The following is a 19283-nucleotide window of genomic DNA, read 5'->3' as shown; positions in this document are numbered from 1 at the left end:
GAAAACAATAGCACTGGCTGGTGGCTTTGTCGAAATCTCAACTGTTGGAACTCTTAAACGAGATTAATGAATGCCGCTCATACCAGGCCCAAATACGTATTACTACCTAATGATGATTTAGTTTGGTTAGACCATTCCAGGTGATCGGCGACCCAATTGCTTAAGCTTAGGTCGGCTTAAGGTTGTACAAGGTAATCGAAATGAGTCCTCCAGTTGTTGTTTTAAAAAGGACATTATAGAGACGTTGGACGAGTATAGTTTCGGTGGTTAATGAGTTTCCGTGTGTTGACAGGCGACATGCAGGGTAGGATCGCGCGGATGTAGAATAGGGAGGATGAATCTTTAGCGGTTAACGGGTTAAGGTCAAAATGTCAAGATTCATTGAGAATATTCTATTCCGTCACAGCTGGATTTGATTCGACAATATTTACCGAGAAATTGAACCGGAGAGCATCCATAACTTCCTCGTTTTTATTTTTGTCAAACAATTCGTAAAATAGTTAAAAGATTTGATACTTTTGAAATATTGCTATTTCCCGAATGTTATTTTCCTCATTAATATGAACAAAGTTCACGCCAAACATCATTGCTTCGCCCAATTAGATTGAAATTGACTTGGCTACTCTATTTTAATGTCTATTTTGGATGTCTTATCTTCAAACGCCATCTAGCGATAGCCTTACAAAGCCTTTAAAATGCGTAAACAAGGAGAAAACGTTGAACTGATTAACAAAGTTCAAACTCACTTCAACGGTTGAAGTGACTGCGTGACTGATAAAATAACCGACAACTGGACTCTTGGACTGCCTCCCAAGATAAGAAAACACAGCAGAACTCAGAAACGTTTCGCCAATGCAACTCGTGCGTATAACTTTAAAGAACGAAGGCGGGAAAAGTCTTGGAAATTTCGGATAAACTATACTTTTACCCCTTTTCTAGTAGTGGTTTGCCGAATGCCCCTAAGAGGGTACTACTGCATGTATATAGGCCTACGAGGTACGAAGGGCCTAGTACAGTACCCTACCTACGAATCCATTTTTGCTATTTTTAAAAAAGATTGTCTGAGTTTGGTCTCGATCTTTCATCCCATCGCACGTTTAGTCAGTCGCTCAACTATACTACATCACACATACTTAATCTAGTTATAAATAATGATTAATTAAAATAACCGCTAGATTTCCCGATCAATTTTTTCACAAGTCTGGCCAAGCCCAGACGAGCCCAGACAAGATTAATTCAGTCAAGGGCGTCAAGGGCAACCCTCGGCCTCAATCGTCATCCACTAATAAATAAGGCCTACTACCGTGGTAATAGTACGTCACGATTGCGTACTATTACCGAATTCCCTTCGTACGAGTATCTTCGTATCGCTTCGTATGGAAATGGAGGGGTAGGAAATTTCTTTGTGGACACCCCTACGAAGACGGTACTACTTACTACGCAGCACTCATGTCAACACCCAGAACAACGAGTTCAAATTCAAATGACATTTTTTAGGTGCCATTGAGAAATCGAATCGCCTAGATGTGTTCCGTTACCTTACAGTCCAGTGCCGCGCTAGTAGAAGAGTCGAAACTGACAATCATGGGGATCCAGCTTCCTCATCTCGATACTATAGCCAACACTTTCCTGCTCGGAAAACATGGCAGAGCACTAACTGGGATGCCTGACTCTCTCTCGGCAACAGCAGCTAAGGTATAACGGGTGGAAAATGGTCATTTCCGGATTCCGGCTGGAAGGTTATAATAAGCAGATAGCAAAAAAAAAAAAAAAAAAAAAGAAAATAATAACAAATAAGAAAAGTTAACTAGTTTATTTCTGAAGGGTTTTAGCTTTCTTTTTCAGGGCTTTGCCTTTTGCTTTTAAATTCGTTTAAATTAATTGCATGATCTTGCAGATTTTTGGCCCTTGCCACCATCTTGAGCCCTGTAGTTTTCAGTAGATTGGCGAACCCATCTTCGTACTCTGACTTTTGAGTCTTGCGCTTGGCAAGCAGTTTGCCATCCATGTACGTTTTTTCCGGTCCGGTGCTTCGGTCGCGCCATCAGAGTTCATCAATTCCCGTTCGGTTTCCGTCGCTTTATTAGCCGAGTCTTCGGTATCGAAATGAAGTGGCTAATTTGAAAGCTAATTCAACGCAACCTCAGAATGAGACCCTATCGGAGGAGCTGAAACGCTTCAAAGACCTAAACAGCCAATTAAGTATCCGTAATTTGGAACTGGTAGGCAAAAACTCTTTGCTAGAAGATAAAAATGAGACCCTGGTGAAGGTGGCTAAAGATTTCCGAGCAAAACTCGAGCGACTAGAAAAAGTGATTCAAGATGTATGGGAAAATCATTATGCAGTTTTGGAATCAGCGTTGAAATCGGGTCAAAGAGAAAATCTTTAGTCTCCTCCGATAGGGTCTCATTCTGAGGTTGCGTTGTATCAGCTTTCAAATTGGCCACTTCATTTTGAAGCTGTAATTCGGTGTCTGCCCACGTCGAGACATTGCTAAGCTGAACTGCTTTCTCCTTCTTGAGCTCGTCGATTTGAGAATCGGATGCAGTTAACTCTGTTTTTAATTGAGTTATATTCGACTGAAGGAGATCGATTGCAACTTGTCGTTCTTCGGCTAATATTCTGGATTCTTCCGCGGACAGGATAGCAGCATCGCGTGCCTCGGAAATTCGTTGATTTTCCCCCTTCAGCTGTTCTGTTGTTCTCTTCATTTCAGTCAAATCAGTTAAAAAAAGGTTAAAATCCTGTTTGTGGATATCCTCGACTCTCTGATCTGCCATCTTTTTGTCCTGTGTGATGGACTCTAAATTCATTTCCTTTTCTTCCAGCAGTTTCTGCTGGATAATCAACTGAACTTTCAACTCTGTTAACTCTTTGGTTAGTTTTGATTCTGTCTCGTTGAAGTCGGATTGACTGGTCGAAGCCATATTTCTCGTAGTAGCCAACTTCAGAATTAGCTCGTCGTTTTTCAACGAGGTTTTCTGTAATTTCTGGTTCAGTTCGTTTGTCACAGCCGTCAGTCGCTGTATTTCCACACATTTTAAACTCAACTCAGTAGCTGACGTCTCCAAATCGATTTTCAGTTTCGAATTGTCATCTTTGATTTTCTTAATTGTTTCATCTGATGAATCCGGTTTCTCTTCATTTTGTGGCTGGAATTTCCGGCCATCTGATTCGCACTCGGGTAAGGCAGTTAGGCCTTCTTCAGAAAAAGACTCAGGTATTAAGACAGTGTCAGGTAAGGTAGTGTCAGGTAAAACAATGTCAGGTAAGGTAGTGTCAGGTAAAACAGTGTCGGGTAAGGCAGAGACTTGGTCAGGTTTCCACATAATATTAGGTAGGGGTAATATTATGCGGGTCTGGCCAGTTTGCTCTTGCATCAGGTTTGTTGCCGAAACCCGATTTTGGGAAGGTTCCTCATTAGATTCTGGTTCAATTTCTGTTTCGGTAACAGATTCAAAATATTCGACCATTTCAAACCAGATCCAATCAAGAATGGCGTGAATGCATGCGATGAATGCAAGAACGACATTTAAGACTTGAACCATTTTTGTAAATATTTCAACAGCACGAATATAGTCAGTAGTAATAGTCAGTGGTCAGACTTTACTTATTATAGACTCAATAACCATGTAGCCTTTGTCCCTTCCTTATATAGACTCCGACTAATAAAGAACTTACGCAACAGCACAATCGGCCTATTTTTTTGCGAATATTTCTATTTTCAATGTAATTATCTCAAACTTTTTAATCGTTAATGAAATCAGCGGAATTAATCAAATAATATTCAAGAGAATTTATGACGATAAAGTTAATTTTGAAGTTTATATCGACGATTTGAAATCATGGATTTAGGTATTCGAAGAGCGACTAGTGCGCACCCTAGTGGTTGTCGTCCTGAAGTCGTCCTCATCGTCATCATTATCATCGCTTGAGCAACAAGGTCCGCCAAGCACTCCCGAAACACCGATCACGGTTGGGCTTTCGGACATTTTGAAATGGAAGGAGGAGCTGTCTGCAGTAAGGGTTTCGTGGATTACATCGTCAGACAGGGTATAGAAACCATAAATTTATAAAAGAAATTTCTAATTGATTGTATTTTTAAATTGTAGATGAGGTGGCTAGAGGATCAATTTAATCATCTTATTCCAAATAACAATAGTAATGTAGTTGCTGAATTTGGGAAGGGAGGTCATTGAGATTGGTTGTTTGGATAATAAAATGTTAGGCTCATTTGCTTTCGTTATTATTTTATTATTTTATTCGTTAAATTCCTTGGGAACGTGTCTAAAGGGGTCTTGTCGAACAACTTCAGTCCAGGATTACTGTTAAATCTCTCCAACTAGTACCTTCTCACTGCTCAGTATTATATTATTGAAAAATCCTACAAATATCTCAACTAATCATTGTTGTTTGTTAAAAGATGATGATGATGAATTGCATAACAGGTCACATATGATGAGCCACATGACGATGATGTAGAACATGAAACAAATAAAAATGTTCTTTCCATTAATGATGTGAACACTGCCTAGATACATCATATTCAAATATTTAAGAAAAGGCCTTAGAATTATAAAATTTTCAGAACACGACTTGAAGACTAAAGAGTAAAGACAAGTGCATTTTCGTACATGCATAGGCCTATGTTTATTTTTAACATCTTCATTTTGTTTTAACCTAATTGTGTCCTCTTATGTAAACATTAGAAATAACCTCGTTTATTTGCTTTAATTTTTCAACGCAAATCATCAGGGAGTCCGGATTAATTAGTAAATGTCGTTAACTTCTTGGTATAATGTATAGTATATTGTATAATGAATGTATTTTGATTATAAGCCGAATATTTTTTTTTTATATATATTTTCTCCGTGTTTGAGTGTTTTACAGCTTTTTACGAACCAAATTCCGCCAAATTCTATCATAAATTGATATGTAAGCAAGTCTGCCGTTGTAAACTGATCTCCATAGTTTATTACTAGACCCATCTCTATATATTCTTCTATTGTTAGATACTGTGTCATGTGTCTGTTCTCCCACCAGATAAAATTTCTAATTTATGGATCAACATTGGCATTCCCAGTTTGAATGCATCTGTAAGTTATATAATTAAAGTGCTATGTATTATATTACACAGCATAGATGCTTAACAAGTATATTATAAGATCAAATATTATAGTCTAAGTCTCTTTTAAAAAATGCAACGATTAACCTATAGACTCATTATCTGCTTGCCATTCCAAAATGTCCGTTATATAATACAAAAGATAAGAGTAGTACTATTTATACATTATTCATGAAAGTGGCCACTTTGAGAATATTATTAGTTTATTACCATTCAAGGTCGCATTATAATGCTGCTGAGTTTTAACGGATATAATAAGCTGCTGGTTTTACAAAAGAATGGGGGAAGACGTCCAAGGACTTTTTACCCGACATTGAAACGCCAAGAGAGAAATAATAAATGAGAAAAAATCCATATATAATAAAAGAACAAGCTTTTGGGGGAGGAGCTTATTCATGTCACAAGGGGGAGGAGCTTATCCTGCCCAAACATGCCCAAACAAATCACCACCAGATGTCGTCGCCGTGATGACGCAATCTTTGATGTCCCAACCATGACGCAACAACCAGCATCACCACCAGATGTCTATAGCATCGCAGTGATAACGAAATCTTCAAGTAAGATAGTCACTGGGCAGATTTCCCACGATAAAATCTATTACGGGTAGATGATTAAGCTACAGAAAAGCGAATAGCAAAAGAGTTCGAATTTACGCTAGACCAAAGTTCCCCAGATTTGACCGGGGCTCAGGTTACTCGTAAGGTAATAATCAAAAGAATTGTGATGTGTGTGTTGTTCATCTGATTAGTCGCCAGCGTAGTTCGTGCCATCAATATTCAATTTCTTTTTGTAGATATTCTATGATACTAAATAGCTTAAACTCAAATGTCACATGTTCAAAGCGCGCGCTTATCGTATTATATATATTGTATTCACTTAGAACAACCTGAGGTCTGCAGTGAATCTTGTCATGAAGGTAACAGCAATGCTATACTTTCCCTGATGAGAAACATTGGAAAAGATTGATATGCTTTTCTGGTTCAAAAGAAGGAGACGCTAATGGAGAAAAGAGTGAGCGAGTGTCTAGATGAGATAAGAACAGTCTCATCAGCTCATTAGAAACGGAAAAGCAACTAACTGCAATAAAAAACGGACGACACACTGAAACTGTCCACGAACAAAACATCATGCTCCGGTAGAGATTTCTTAATCCAACGATGCGCTATAAAATAACCTGCGCAAGCCTGGGCTATTAGAGAAGAATTACTTTTAAAATTTACGATTTTAGAAAACTGCGAGCCTTTCTGTATCGCGCATTTTTGAATTGTGCGCGCAAATGAGTGTATTAAGACGCGCACGCTATTTATTGAGAGTGTGCGCGCGCATTTGCGCTTTGGCACAATCGCAATTTAGGGACTCCCGGTTATACCCCGTCTGAACTGTCTGATTTGAATAGACAGTAGACACAACACAGTGGGAGCTGTACTCTGTAGGTCTGTAGTCTATGTTTCTTTTTCAGTAATAATTATCTGTAATTGGAAATTATTTTCACGAATTAATGAGAAACCGAAGAAACAAATGCACAAAAATCTTCCAGTAATTTAGTCTACATTCTTGCCACTTCGTTTGGATATACACGTAGGTATAGTGATATTATATTTATTCGTTTTATGAGCTAATTGTCTATGATTTTTATTAACTATTTTTTTTAACCTAGATTCAATTTTTTGTCGCAGTAATCAGTTGTAACATGGTCGACCGAAACCGTCTCATCACGGCATTGCAGCTGAAAAATCAAGATTCAGATTTTGGTAAATTCGCATGGGGACAGCAATTGAATGGAGAAGTTTTACATGCCCTCGAAACTCAAGGATTAGGAAATCTCCAAGTGCCTTTTTCTGTGGAGGTTAGTTATTGTATTTTGTATCATAATTATTACATCTCATGAATGTATGCAGTTGCACAGATAACGTACTAATCTATTTTTTATTTTTAATAATGTTATTCAAAGGATGTTGAAAAACTTAAGAGTATCTCTGAGCCTGCACCTCATGGCAAGGGACTGAATGTTGTTGTGGACTCGAATGTAAAAAATGCATGGCAAATTGATGGTTCTAAAATATCAGCAGTCCTACACCCGACAAACTTTATCCACACAACTCTTGCTGACATTTCTGTGCAAGCATTGTACCACCTGCAACTTGGCTGGCTTGTTGAGAATCTTGACAGTGACAATGTGGAAGTCTGCATTGACAAATTAATGCTGTATATGATTCAGGGGGGCACTACAAATGTCTTTGTGAATTAGGATTAGAGCAAGGTAATAAATAGACTCACACTAATTAAATATAGAATAACCAAATTTGATAAACAATTTCTGTAACTTTTTTTGTTTTTATTCAGGAATATGTGCTGCTGTAACGATTCTTCAACTTCCCGTTCAAAATGGATACCTTGGTGAGCGACTAAAGATCGATCATGGTTCAACTGCCAAATATTTTGAATTTGAAAAAGGTAGTAACCACTGTCACTTTTTGACGGCTTTCCGTTCCAGTTGTGAACACGAATTAGAACCCATCACATCTGGATGGAGAGCGACTTTGGTGATATCAACTTTGTCTGGAAAAATGCGTTTTATGTTACAAAAATACCGCAGACGTTATCAACGCTCGTCATCCCAGACGTTCTTCAATTGTTAACTGAAATTCGAGCTTCGATCAACCCCTGGTTCACACATTTTAGTCAAGTTACGCAAAGGCCAAACTCTGACTGTCCGGAAATACCTACCGTTTCAGAGACTGGAACTGAAGTTAACCAGCCAATCAGTTGTAACACGGATGCGCTCAACTTGCAAGGTAGGAGGTATCTGCGGGTATCTGTTACTGTACACTGGCGATTATATCATATTTAATACTAATTTATTATTCTAGTTGAAGCAGTTTTGCAACCTTCGCCTATGGTTTTGACCCACGATGTCTCCCGCCAGTTACATTTCGACTTGAAAGTAGCCAATATTGATCGTTATCAGACGTTCCTGGAATATTCATCAAGTACTATAACAAAATTTGGATTATAAGTAATGTGGCTTTAGACCAAAATTATTATTTTTCCCCCAGGCACTGATGTTCGTGACTGCGTAGAAAATCCAATAAATACCAACAAGTTGCACCAGAAAGTATCAGTGGATATGCTCGCATTTCTATTAGAGAACGAGTATCCATTGACGGACCTCAGCTTTTTTGGTTTGAGAGGGCACGATGCATGTTTTTCTTTCCCGGCTCTTGTTGAGCGGTAACTTGCTTGACGTTCACTTGGCCATCATGAGTCAGCCGGAGATGTCGACCGACTCATCAAGAGAAGAAACGTGTATCGGCGCAGTCCAGATGGAGCATTGGATCAGTTCTAGCAATACGTTATTGCCGTTTAAAAGAATTCTAGTCGACACTAACCAGATCGTAAGCGATTTCCAGCTGAAATCGAGATGTCACATCGCTAACCAAGAAGAAAGAAATGAAAATGGCGACCGTGATCCGCATTGTTATCAGAAGCAACCAGTTCTTGTGATATGGCCGAGACATTAGTCATTTCGCATCAAATGCCTCTATGCGTTTGACGACTTATTGGACCAAATGGAACGCCAGCTGCATACCGCGAGTCGCGAAAAGACGATAGAAACTCTACGTCGAATTATTTCCTTTTGCTGCGAGGATCCGCTGGCGGTATTTATGGATTCTACCTGCGCTCCAGGAGAGCGCACCTATCGTCTTTTGCATCTTTGCATCTTTCTTCGAGCCCGACAAGAAGGACTTCAGTTACTGGAACTTATGAGTACGGATTTCCGAAATGCAGAGCTATGCGGAGAATCCCAAAGCCTTTGTTACGAAGGGATTCGCAGCAATGGGGTGGCTCAATTAATAGCCGAATTTGAGTGTCGAGTCAGCGGTACGAGTAAACATTTTCATATTCTAATTCAAACAGCCTCTGATGATAATTTTCATGTTCTTTAGGATGGGCCGCTTGTTCACGTTTGGTGTTGAAAATGATATCTCCGATTCGACTGTCGAATCAGATGGAATTTATCGTTAACCTTGCTGGCTACCTCAGGGATCGCCGCTGTTCAGACGGTGCATTCCAAATTATGGACCGTGTTGCCTTCGTCCTTCCTAAACTCGAGGCGTCCTTTATTGCTAGCCTCGGACAAAAGGATATTGATTCGTACTCCAATTTTGTTGTCGACTGTGAAGCAGATCCGAAAACTGCCAGTGCTCAACGAATCGCTGGTTTCACCACACTTTTCCCTCATCTGGATCCTTACGAACAGTGCCGTTTGGTTGTCGACCTCCGGAGGCGGATCAGATTTGGAGGAATACCTTCTTGCATGCACCTCTACCAGGAATTGTTCCGTGCTCTACCTTCGTGCAATCTGCACGCACCTAGGCCCATCAAGCATGTCATCGTAGCGGTTGTGAGCAGCTTCTTTCAACTCGGCGATCCGGAATTGATCCAAATTCTCATGAACAAAATATGCAGCCTTGGTCCAAACACTTCAGAGCGACCAGCTCAAGAAAACAGATTGATTGATGTGCTCTTGTTGTCTGGCGATTTTTGGGATTTGGCCACTTCATCCGATTTAGGAAAGTCGATGCTCACCAGCCTGATTGAGGCTCAGATTTTATCAGTGATGTGTATGTTCGATCAACTCATTATTCCCAGTGAAGAAAGTCTTGCGATTCAGCAAATCCGACAAACAGGCGAACTCGAGAAATTGGATTTTACGAAGAGCATCGATTTTCTGGAAAATCTGTCACAGCTAGAGCTGCATAATCAACATTGCGAACTAATCCGTGAAGCACGCACTGCTTTTATCACCACCTGGATTAATGGATTCTGCCTACTACTGGATCGGGAGAGGTCTTTTGCTACGCCTAGTTCTAGTACTGACCCGCTTCAAGTTAACATCACTGTTTTCTTGAAAACATTTATCAAGATGGAAAAGAATCTTTACGATAACAACCGGCAAAATGTTTCCATTGGTTTTTCCCACTTGTTTTCAAAAATGTCTATAAAGAAATTATGTCAACTAATACTCGATCTTTACAAGATAGATTCAGTGACCCAGCCCTGTTTGAAAATTGTTTCTTCGTGCTTTACTGTGTACAGGGACCTAAACCGTCAATTTGTTGGAGAAGATGTAATTTCACTACTGGCGCCTACTATAAAACTTGTCGTGAAAATTGCCAAATGTCTTTTCTGGCTCGGGGACGACGTGTCGTTGGAAACATTTTGCCAGAAGATATGCACCAGCGTCCCATTGAACAAAGAAAATCTATTGGTGAAAAAAATCGTCTCCTGTAGCAGCGTTTGGCCGCTAGCCTGCACATCTCCTCCCAGTCTGGCCACCTTTTATGTTTTCTTGGATCGGCATATCGACTACTTGAAAACTATCGAAGAGCCCGTTTTCTCGTTTGGGCAACCTTGCGCCCAGTTGCCGCAGTATCCCGAGGTGGAAGTTTTTCTCCGCTCTTCGAAGGAGAGAATGACTTATCACAGTTTGGCCAGTATTTTTCACGCGCGTAGTTTTGCTGATGAATTAACTAAAGTGTGCTTGAAGAACGGGTGGTGTAGCTTAAAAGTCCAGGCGATGGGGTCAGCCAGGAGTGCCTTCTGCGAGATCGTGAAAACACAAGACATGTATCAGATGAAGATGAAGCGATTTCAAATTGTGCAACAAGAATGATCTGAAATGCTTTCTCTACGCCATAATTTTGAAAGTAAAGCCACAGAGAGCGATCTGTCAAAAAGGTTGTCGGACATGCATCATAAGGTGGAGAATGTTTTATGCTCGGCCATGAAGTGTGATGGAAACGAACCAGAAATCATCGTTATTTCTGATTAATCTGTAACAAAGAAACTGGAGCCGCCAATAAGATTTCTTCCCCCCTCTGTACTTAGCTGATTGTTCTTTGCTAATGTTTCGAATAATTTTTAGAACCTTTTCTGTTGCTGAGCAACAAATCCAAAAGTGCAATTGTCGAGAACTGGAAATCTAATTTGGCTGTGAACTGTGATCTCTTTAAATGTTTTAAATCTGAAATAAATCTATGATATATCTATCCATACCGATAAAAGCCATATACACATGCATGTTTCTCATATTCCTTGATTCCATCGAACCGTTTTAGGCCATTTGTGAATAGTAGTAGATATGACTATAGCTCCCAGTGCTCCCACTTTGGTAAGTTTTGAGGTTTGAGCCAATTGACACCATGACATAGACAAAAGAGACCAATACCATACATAATAAGGCGATGTCAGTAATGCTAGCGCTTTTATATATAGCCTCATTTAGAGAGCATTTATATTTTTCTATTATCAAAACGCCAGCAGTTGAGACTGGAGTAAACTATCACTATTTACTTGCGCTCTGTGTTGAAATAACACGTGTTAAAACTTCATTAGCAAATAAACCTCAAGTTATCTTTTCGATTCGGTGGATATTTCAACAGAGGTGTAAGAAGGGAGGAAGAAAATGTTGACAGCAACAAACGCAATCAAAGATCATTTGGATAAAAATGAATGAACTCTCATCGATTATTTCCCAACTGTATTTTATTAGCTAGATTATACTCAAGGATGCACGGCAAACAGTGAATTGTTACGAATCAGATTATGAACACCAGGTAGACACGTATATTATTGTCAGTGGAATTAGTAGCGCTCATTAATAAACGAAGCATTTCAAGTTCCAATTGTTTTTAACAATCAACTTAGACCATTTGCAATTGTTTGCGGACCCCAAATTTTTACAACCAAAAAAACTGATAATTTCTATTGGATTGCTATCCACCAGTAAAGCTTCAATACCACGTCCCGACACCGAATTGCAGTGAGATAGCTGCAGCTTCTGGAGGTTCTGAAACCCGTAATAATTGATGGCGGCTGTAAAAATAATTCAGTCCAAGGGTAAGGAAGGTCTCAGCTTAAACTGAACGCCAATCTTACGTCTAGTTTAAGAAGAATTAAAAAAGGTCGAGCCGACCTCAACCTTCCTGTAATTCAAACGTTGGTATGATGTTGCTGTCAAAACGAAAAAAGAAGAGAGCCCTTTTTCAGTCAGTTGTTTTTGGACTCTTCAAGAAACTTGTCCGGAGAACTATCTTGGCTGATTTGGAGCGCGTCTTTGTGTGATCCTTTTCTATTGTTAAATCTAACCGTTGGTGTTGTGTAAACCTTTTGACTAGTTCGTTCCCTTTGGGGCCCGTGGGTGACAAGGTGCGACGTGTGAGCGTTCACCCGCGGGACTGGTACTGGGAGTTTGGCTGACTTAATTAATTAAGCAACCTTCAAGCCTCAGTTCTGTTGGTGACCAAATCATCTTGTAAGAGCAAGAAGACCGCCCAGCAGGGCCATCGTTCCGGTGATCTCTGTATTCCCGTCTTCCTCTTCTGCCAAGTTTTTATATGGTCCGTCGAACCGGAATATCGGTCAGTATACGGTATTGGCAGGAAGAGCACGGGGGGAGGTAAGAGAGGCAGAGCAGTTGGTTCAATTGGTCGGTCCATAGAGTGGCGCGATGCCCAGAGAAAAGCTCTATTGGAAATCTGGTCGGTCCATAGAGTGGCGCGATGCCCAGAGAAAAGCTCTATTGGAAATCTAGTCGGTCCTAGAGCGGCGCGATGCCCATAGACAAGCTCTACGGAATAGTCGGTCCTAGAGCGGCGCGATGCCCATAGACAAGCTCTACGGAATAGTCGGTCCTAGAGCGGCGCGATGCCCATAGACAAGCTCTACGGAATAGTCGGTCCATAGAGTGGCGCGATGCCCCAAGACAAGCTCTATTGGAAGTTCTGTTTGCTCCTTGTATGAAGCGAGACTGGGAAAAATTTCACGGAAAGGATTGGCTACGTTTATCCTTGTTGTGTCAATCTTGCATAGCAAGAATAATAGAAAGTTGTGTTGATATTGGATCTACTGATTTCATTTTAATTTTTTCCTTTAGACCACAAAATGGAAAGAGAGCTACGTCTTATTGAACTTTATAGAAAATTTCGGATATCTTCACAATTGGCCGATGGTCTCGCCAGGGAATCATTCCGCTCTGAAGCAGTTCCTGTTTAATATGGATCGGCTACCGAAAAATGTTCGAACTGCATGGTACAGGTCCATCGCGGAGAAGGAGGAAGCTTCTGAAGTGGGGAATGTTCTAGCCTTCCTCCGAAAAGAAGTAATCAGCCAGGAAAGAAGCCAAACTTCCGAAGGTACGAGCCGAAAGAGGGGAGCTAATGAGGAGTCGCTTGATCATCCGGCATCCAAAAGAGCAAGACTGTTTCCGTCCGCCTCGGGCCTTACAACCTTAACGAAGTCGGAGAATAAGAGGAATTATAAAAATGAATGCTGCTTTTGCCGAGCAGCTCATTCGGCCATCAAATGTGAACTTCCTCTACAAAGCAAATTCGATGTGGTCCGAAGGGAAAGACTTTGTTTTATCTGCCTACGGAGAGGCCATCGGGCAGCCAATTGCGACAATTCAAATCCACATTGCCGAAAATGTAATCGTCGCCATCACACCGCTCTGTGCAGCAAGACTAACCATACCGAGAATCAAACACAGGAAGGTACTTCATCTGAGTGACGATGGGAGTCGCAGTCGCCGCTCAGTCATAATGGTTGTAAGTGGTAAAGTAATCCTGAATTGTCAGAAAAATGTTTCGTGTAAAATCAAATCAAGGAGTATTGTTGTAAACAAAGAAAATGTTTCGAATTACTCTCGTTTGTAATTCGAGAGGGGAGTGTAAAAATAATTCAGTCCAAGGGTAAGGAAGGTCTCAGCTTAAACTGAACGCCAATCTTACGTCTAGTTTAAGAAGAATTAAAAAAGGTCGAGCCGACCTCAACCTTCCTGTAATTCAAACGTTGGTATGATGTTGCTGTCAAAACGAAAAAAGAAGAGAGCCCTTTTTCAGTCAGTTGTTTTTGGACTCTTCAAGAAACTTGTCCGGAGAACTATCTTGGCTGATTTGGAGCGCGTCTTTGTGTGATCCTTTTCTATTGTTAAATCTAACCGTTGGTGTTGTGTAAACCTTTTGACTAGTTCGTTCCCTTTGGGGCCCGTGGGTGACAAGGTGCGACGTGTGAGCGTTCACCCGCGGGACTGGTACTGGGAGTTTGGCTGACTTAATTAATTAAGCAACCTTCAAGCCTCAGTTCTGTTGGTGACCAAATCATCTTGTAAGAGCAAGAAGACCGCCCAGCAGGGCCATCGTTCCGGTGATCTCTGTATTCCCGTCTTCCTCTTCTGCCAAGTTTTTATAGCGGCCTTCTGTAAAACCTCATCACTGAGCGTATCACAATCAGAAATGGATATGTGTTGAAGTGAAGGCGAAGATAACAGTAGAAGAAGAATGTCGGGTTGGATATCGTCATGACAAAAGAGAAACTTAAGATCCTTAAACATAGGCACTTTCTCTTTGATACACCCAAGATCTCTTTCGTTGTCAAGCGAGCCCGTTACGTTGTTAATGTGCAGCCAAGTCAAATTAGGACAAAACTCGGCTATGGTTGAAATAGGGGCTGAATCGAAATACTCCAAGCTAAGAGTCTCCAACGATTTTCCAAATGCTTCAAGTAGTGGGGCCACGCCACCATCAAAAGTGATTTCAGTTTCATTTGGAAAAAATGGGAGGCACTTCAACATTTTTAATCCTTGTAGATTAATACACTCTTGGAAGCATAAGAGATCACTATCTTTCAATCCTTTGATCACGTGAATTCCGACACGGGTTACTGAATGGCACAAAGAGAGTGCAAGTCGAAGCCTATCACTTCTAAACAAGTTATAACGTGGGGTATACAGTACTGATGTACAGAACCTATCGTTGTAATAGCCGGGTCGCTTTGAATCTATGGCCCTTTGAGCCAATTCCACCAATGCTTCAATAGTAAAATAATTTGGAAGGACTCTCAAGGACAACAAATGTCTGAGAGCAATTTGAATTCCTCTTTGTGTAACACTAGTGTATAAAACACTTAATCTCTGTAGGGTCTTGCATAGTCTAGGGCTTTCTTTTCGCATCTCTGGATATTCGGTGCCACGACACAGCCATTGAATTCCAGTATCGGTCACGTCTATACAATTTTCTAAATTCAGCGACCTGCAATTGTCAAACATAAATGATAATCACTTCCTTTTCTAAAAAAAGAAATAATTAATAAAAATAATTAAGATAAGCTGCTGACGTACCTTAAATTGAAACAATAAGCCCCAATGTATTTTAACCAATTGTTTCCCACTCTAGAGTTTTGTAGGTCCAATATAAGCAGATTTCCAAGCTTAGGGAAAAAAACTAAGTAATCATCAGAGTAAACAGGAAAATATAACTTTTGGATGCGCGGAGAGATGAGATGTTCGAGGATTTTTGCATCGGTTAGTTTTCGGCTTCTGGTGAAAAGCGCAACGATTTCTTCCGAGAGCGTAACGGCTGAACACATTTTTTAAATATGAATAGAAAAACATCACAATTAGAGAAAATAAATGTTCTAAATAAAATTCTCTAAAATTGCGTGATTGACATACGTAGTAATTGATGAAGTGGGTTGCTCGTTTCTAAGCTGACAAAAATCTCCTTGTCATCCTTCTGAATTGTTGGTAAATTAACGGCCAACTTACTATTTTCAATAGTTTCTTTAATGCAGCCTAAACACAGTTTAACAAGGGATTCAATTTCACACTTTCTAGGCATTGTTTTAAACAGCACGGAAAAACAAGGGAAAAGTGAAGTTTACAGCAGCTGTATAGTCCGATAAATGCAGTTCGAAGGTTGCTAACATACTACGTTGAAAAGGGAAGAGTTGTCCACTTTAATAGGGACTAGGCTACTTATCAGAATAAGGAGAAAGGTGGAGAATTGTCGTCTCAATATCAGGTGTCGAAAGCCGAAGGGAATTCATCCCTCTCAGGACGGTACTTATATCCGTTAAAACTCAGTAGCATTATAATGCGACCTTGAATGGTAATAAACTAATAATATTCTCAAAGTGGCCACTTTCATGAATAATGTATAAATAGTACTACTCTTATCTTTTGTATTATATAACGGACATTATGGAATGGCAAGCAGATAATGAGTCTATAGGTTAATCGTTGCATTTTTTAAAAGAGACTTAGACTATAATATTTGATCTTATAATATACTTGTTAAGCATCTATGCTGTGTAATATAATACATAGCACTTTAATTATATAACTTACAGATGCATTCAAACTGGGAATGCCAATGTTGATCCATATATTAGAAATTTTATCTGGTGGGAGAACAGACACAGTATCTATAGATACCCATTCCCGAAACAGATCCGAATATTAAGCCTCACAACAATTTAAACATACAATTAATAATGAATGGGGAGGGCTTGTGATTTGAATATAATATTCAAATATTCATTATTAATTGTATGATGGATATAAATAATATGGTGCGCAGTTTCCAGCACCGAAGAATAAAATATTAATTGAAAAATTGAAAAAAAAAAAAAACGTCACCGTCATTAGCGGTCAAATTGGGCAACTATGGCTGGTGTCAAATTTGACCGGGTGTGAAATGTGAATGAAAATGCCGAAAGGTATACCGCTATTATCGCAAAATCAGGGGCAGGGTTAGAAAAAAAAATAAGCCAGATCTCGATTGAACTACACGAAGCCATTATTTCTCAGTCTCATTCTGATTTCTGACTGCTGTGTCACGTTTTCAGTCTCTCTCCGGCTTTATGTTCAAAATAAAGTGGTTGAAGGTTTTATATAACCTCTTTATAGCTGTTGGGTGCACTCAAGGTAAATTTTTCAAAGTTATTCGCGTTCACATTTTAACAACATAAACTGATAGTTACCATATTCAATTTTTGTGTCATTCAGATCTGTCTTAAAATTAACCAGAATGTCTGATTCGCCGAGACCAACATCAACCGAAGATTCAGCTCCTGGGTCATCATCGCTTCAGTCGTCCTCATCGTCATCATTATCATCGCTTGAGCAACAAGGTCCGCCAAGCACTCCCGAAACACCGATCACGGTTGGGCTTTCGGACATTTTGAAATGGAAGGAGGAGCTGTCTGCAGTAAGGGTTTCGTGGATTACATCGTCAGACAGGGTATAGAAACCATAAATTTATAAAAGAAATTTCTAATTGATTGTATTTTTAAATTGTAGATGAGGTGGCTAGAGGATCAATTTAATCATCTTATTCCAAATAACAATAGTAATGTAGTTTCATCATCGCTTCAGTCGTCCTCATCGTCATCATTATCATCGCTTGAGCAACAAGGTCCGCCAAGCACTCCCAAAACACCGATCACGGTTGGGCTTTCGGACATTTTGAAATGGAAGGAGGAGCTGTCTGCAGTAAGGGTTTCGTGGATTACATCGTCAGACAGGGTATAGAAACCATAAATTTATAAAAGAAATTTCTAATTGATTGTATTTTTAAATTGTAGATGAGGTGGCTAGAGGATCAATTTAATCATCTTATTCCAAATAACAATAGTAATGTAGTTGCTGAATTTGGGAAGGGAGGTCATTGAGATTGGTTGTTTGGATAATAAAATGTTAGGCTCATTTGCTTTCGTTATTATTTTATTATTTTATTCGTTAAATTCCTTGGGAACGTGTCTAAAGGGGTCTTGTCGAACAACTTCAGTCCAGGATTACTGTTAAATCTCTCCAACTAGTACCTTCTCACTGCTCAGTATTATATTATTGAAAAATCCTACAAATATCTCAACTAATCATTGTTGTTTGTTAAAAGATGATGATGATGAATTGCATAACAGGTCACATATGATGAGCCACATGACGATGATGTAGAACATGAAACAAATAAAAATGTTCTTTCCATTAATGATGTGAACACTGCCTAGATACATCATATTCAAATATTTAAGAAAAGGCCTTAGAATTATAAAATTTTCAGAACACGACTTGAAGACTAAAGAGTAAAGACAAGTGCATTTTCGTACATGCATAGGCCTATGTTTATTTTTAACATCTTCATTTTGTTTTAACCTAATTGTGTCCTCTTATGTAAACATTAGAAATAACCTCGTTTATTTGCTTTAATTTTTCAACGCAAATCATCAGGGAGTCCGGATTAATTAGTAAATGTCGTTAACTTCTTGGTATAATGTATAGTATATTGTATAATGAATGTATTTTGATTATAAGCCGAATATTTTTTTTTTATATATATTTTCTCCGTGTTTGAGTGTTTTACAGCTTTTTACGAACCAAATTCCGCCAAATTCTATCATAAATTGATATGTAAGCAAGTCTGCCGTTGTAAACTGATCTCCATAGTTTATTACTAGACCCATCTCTATATATTCTTCTATTGTTAGATACTGTGTCATGTGTCTGTTCTCCCACCAGATAAAATTTCTAATTTATGGATCAACATTGGCATTCCCAGTTTGAATGCATCTGTAAGTTATATAATTAAAGTGCTATGTATTATATTACACAGCATAGATGCTTAACAAGTATATTATAAGATCAAATATTATAGTCTAAGTCTCTTTTAAAAAATGCAACGATTAACCTATAGACTCATTATCTGCTTGCCATTCCATAATGTCCGTTATATAATACAAAAGATAAGAGTAGTACTATTTATACATTATTCATGAAAGTGGCCACTTTGAGAATATTATTAGTTTATTACCATTCAAGGTCGCATTATAATGCTACTGAGTTTTAACGGATATAAGTACCGTCCTGAGAGGGATGAATTCCCTTCGGCTTTCGACACCTGATATTGAGACGACAATTCTCCACCTTTCTCCTTATTCTGATAAGTAGCCTAGTCCCTATTAAAGTGGACAACTCTTCCCTTTTCAACGTAGTATGTTAGCAACCTTCGAACTGCATTTATCGGACTATACAGCTGCTGTAAACTTCACTTTTCCCTTGTTTTTCCGTGCTGTTTAAAACAATGCCTAGAAAGTGTGAAATTGAATCCCTTGTTAAACTGTGTTTAGGCTGCATTAAAGAAACTATTGAAAATAGTAAGTTGGCCGTTAATTTACCAACAATTCAGAAGGATGACAAGGAGATTTTTGTCAGCTTAGAAACGAGCAACCCACTTCATCAATTACTACGTATGTCAATCACGCAATTTTAGAGAATTTTATTTAGAACATTTATTTTCTCTAATTGTGATGTTTTTCTAT

The 19283-nt window shown here is 39.2% G+C and overlaps 2 protein-coding genes and 1 long non-coding RNA gene across 4 annotated transcripts; all 3 read left to right on the top strand.

The window, feature by feature from the left end:
• Positions 1 to 3910: 3910 nt before the first annotated feature.
• LOC124312568 lies at positions 3911 to 4234 on the top strand. Its single transcript, XR_006910561.1, has 2 exons — positions 3911 to 4054; positions 4114 to 4234. It is a non-coding gene; the product is annotated as an uncharacterized LOC124312568 (long non-coding RNA).
• Positions 4235 to 6558: 2324 nt separating this feature from the next.
• Positions 6559 to 11179, top strand: LOC124312309. 2 transcript variants are annotated; one of them, XM_046776789.1, is made up of 8 exons: positions 6559 to 6708; positions 6803 to 6972; positions 7078 to 7386; positions 7470 to 7523; positions 7621 to 7921; positions 7997 to 8116; positions 8183 to 9008; positions 9074 to 11179. In XM_046776789.1, exons 7-8 carry the CDS (start codon positions 8696 to 8698, stop codon positions 10801 to 10803), a joined length of 2043 nt encoding a protein of 680 aa, XP_046632745.1. In that variant the 5' UTR covers positions 6559 to 6708; positions 6803 to 6972; positions 7078 to 7386; positions 7470 to 7523; positions 7621 to 7921; positions 7997 to 8116; positions 8183 to 8695; the 3' UTR covers positions 10804 to 11179. The 2 variants fall into 2 exon arrangements, with proteins under 2 accessions (XP_046632745.1, XP_046632744.1); XM_046776788.1 differs by lacking the exons at positions 6559 to 6708; positions 6803 to 6972; positions 7078 to 7386 and having other exon boundaries at positions 7470 to 7921.
• A 5598-nt stretch (positions 11180 to 16777) lies between these two features.
• LOC124312482 lies at positions 16778 to 17673 on the top strand. The gene is made up of 4 exons (XM_046777009.1): positions 16778 to 16893; positions 16975 to 17209; positions 17269 to 17493; positions 17553 to 17673. The coding sequence occupies exons 2-4, from the start codon at positions 16997 to 16999 to the stop codon at positions 17637 to 17639; spliced, it is 525 nt and encodes a 174-aa protein (XP_046632965.1). The 5' UTR covers positions 16778 to 16893; positions 16975 to 16996; the 3' UTR covers positions 17640 to 17673.
• The last annotated feature ends 1610 nt before the right edge of the window (positions 17674 to 19283 follow it).

The sequence above is a fragment of the Daphnia pulicaria genome, chromosome 8 (genome assembly GCF_021234035.1).
Source record: "Daphnia pulicaria isolate SC F1-1A chromosome 8, SC_F0-13Bv2, whole genome shotgun sequence".
Classification (NCBI taxonomy): Eukaryota; Metazoa; Arthropoda; class Branchiopoda; order Diplostraca; family Daphniidae; genus Daphnia; species Daphnia pulicaria.
This window is presented reverse-complemented; position numbering and strand designations above follow the sequence as displayed.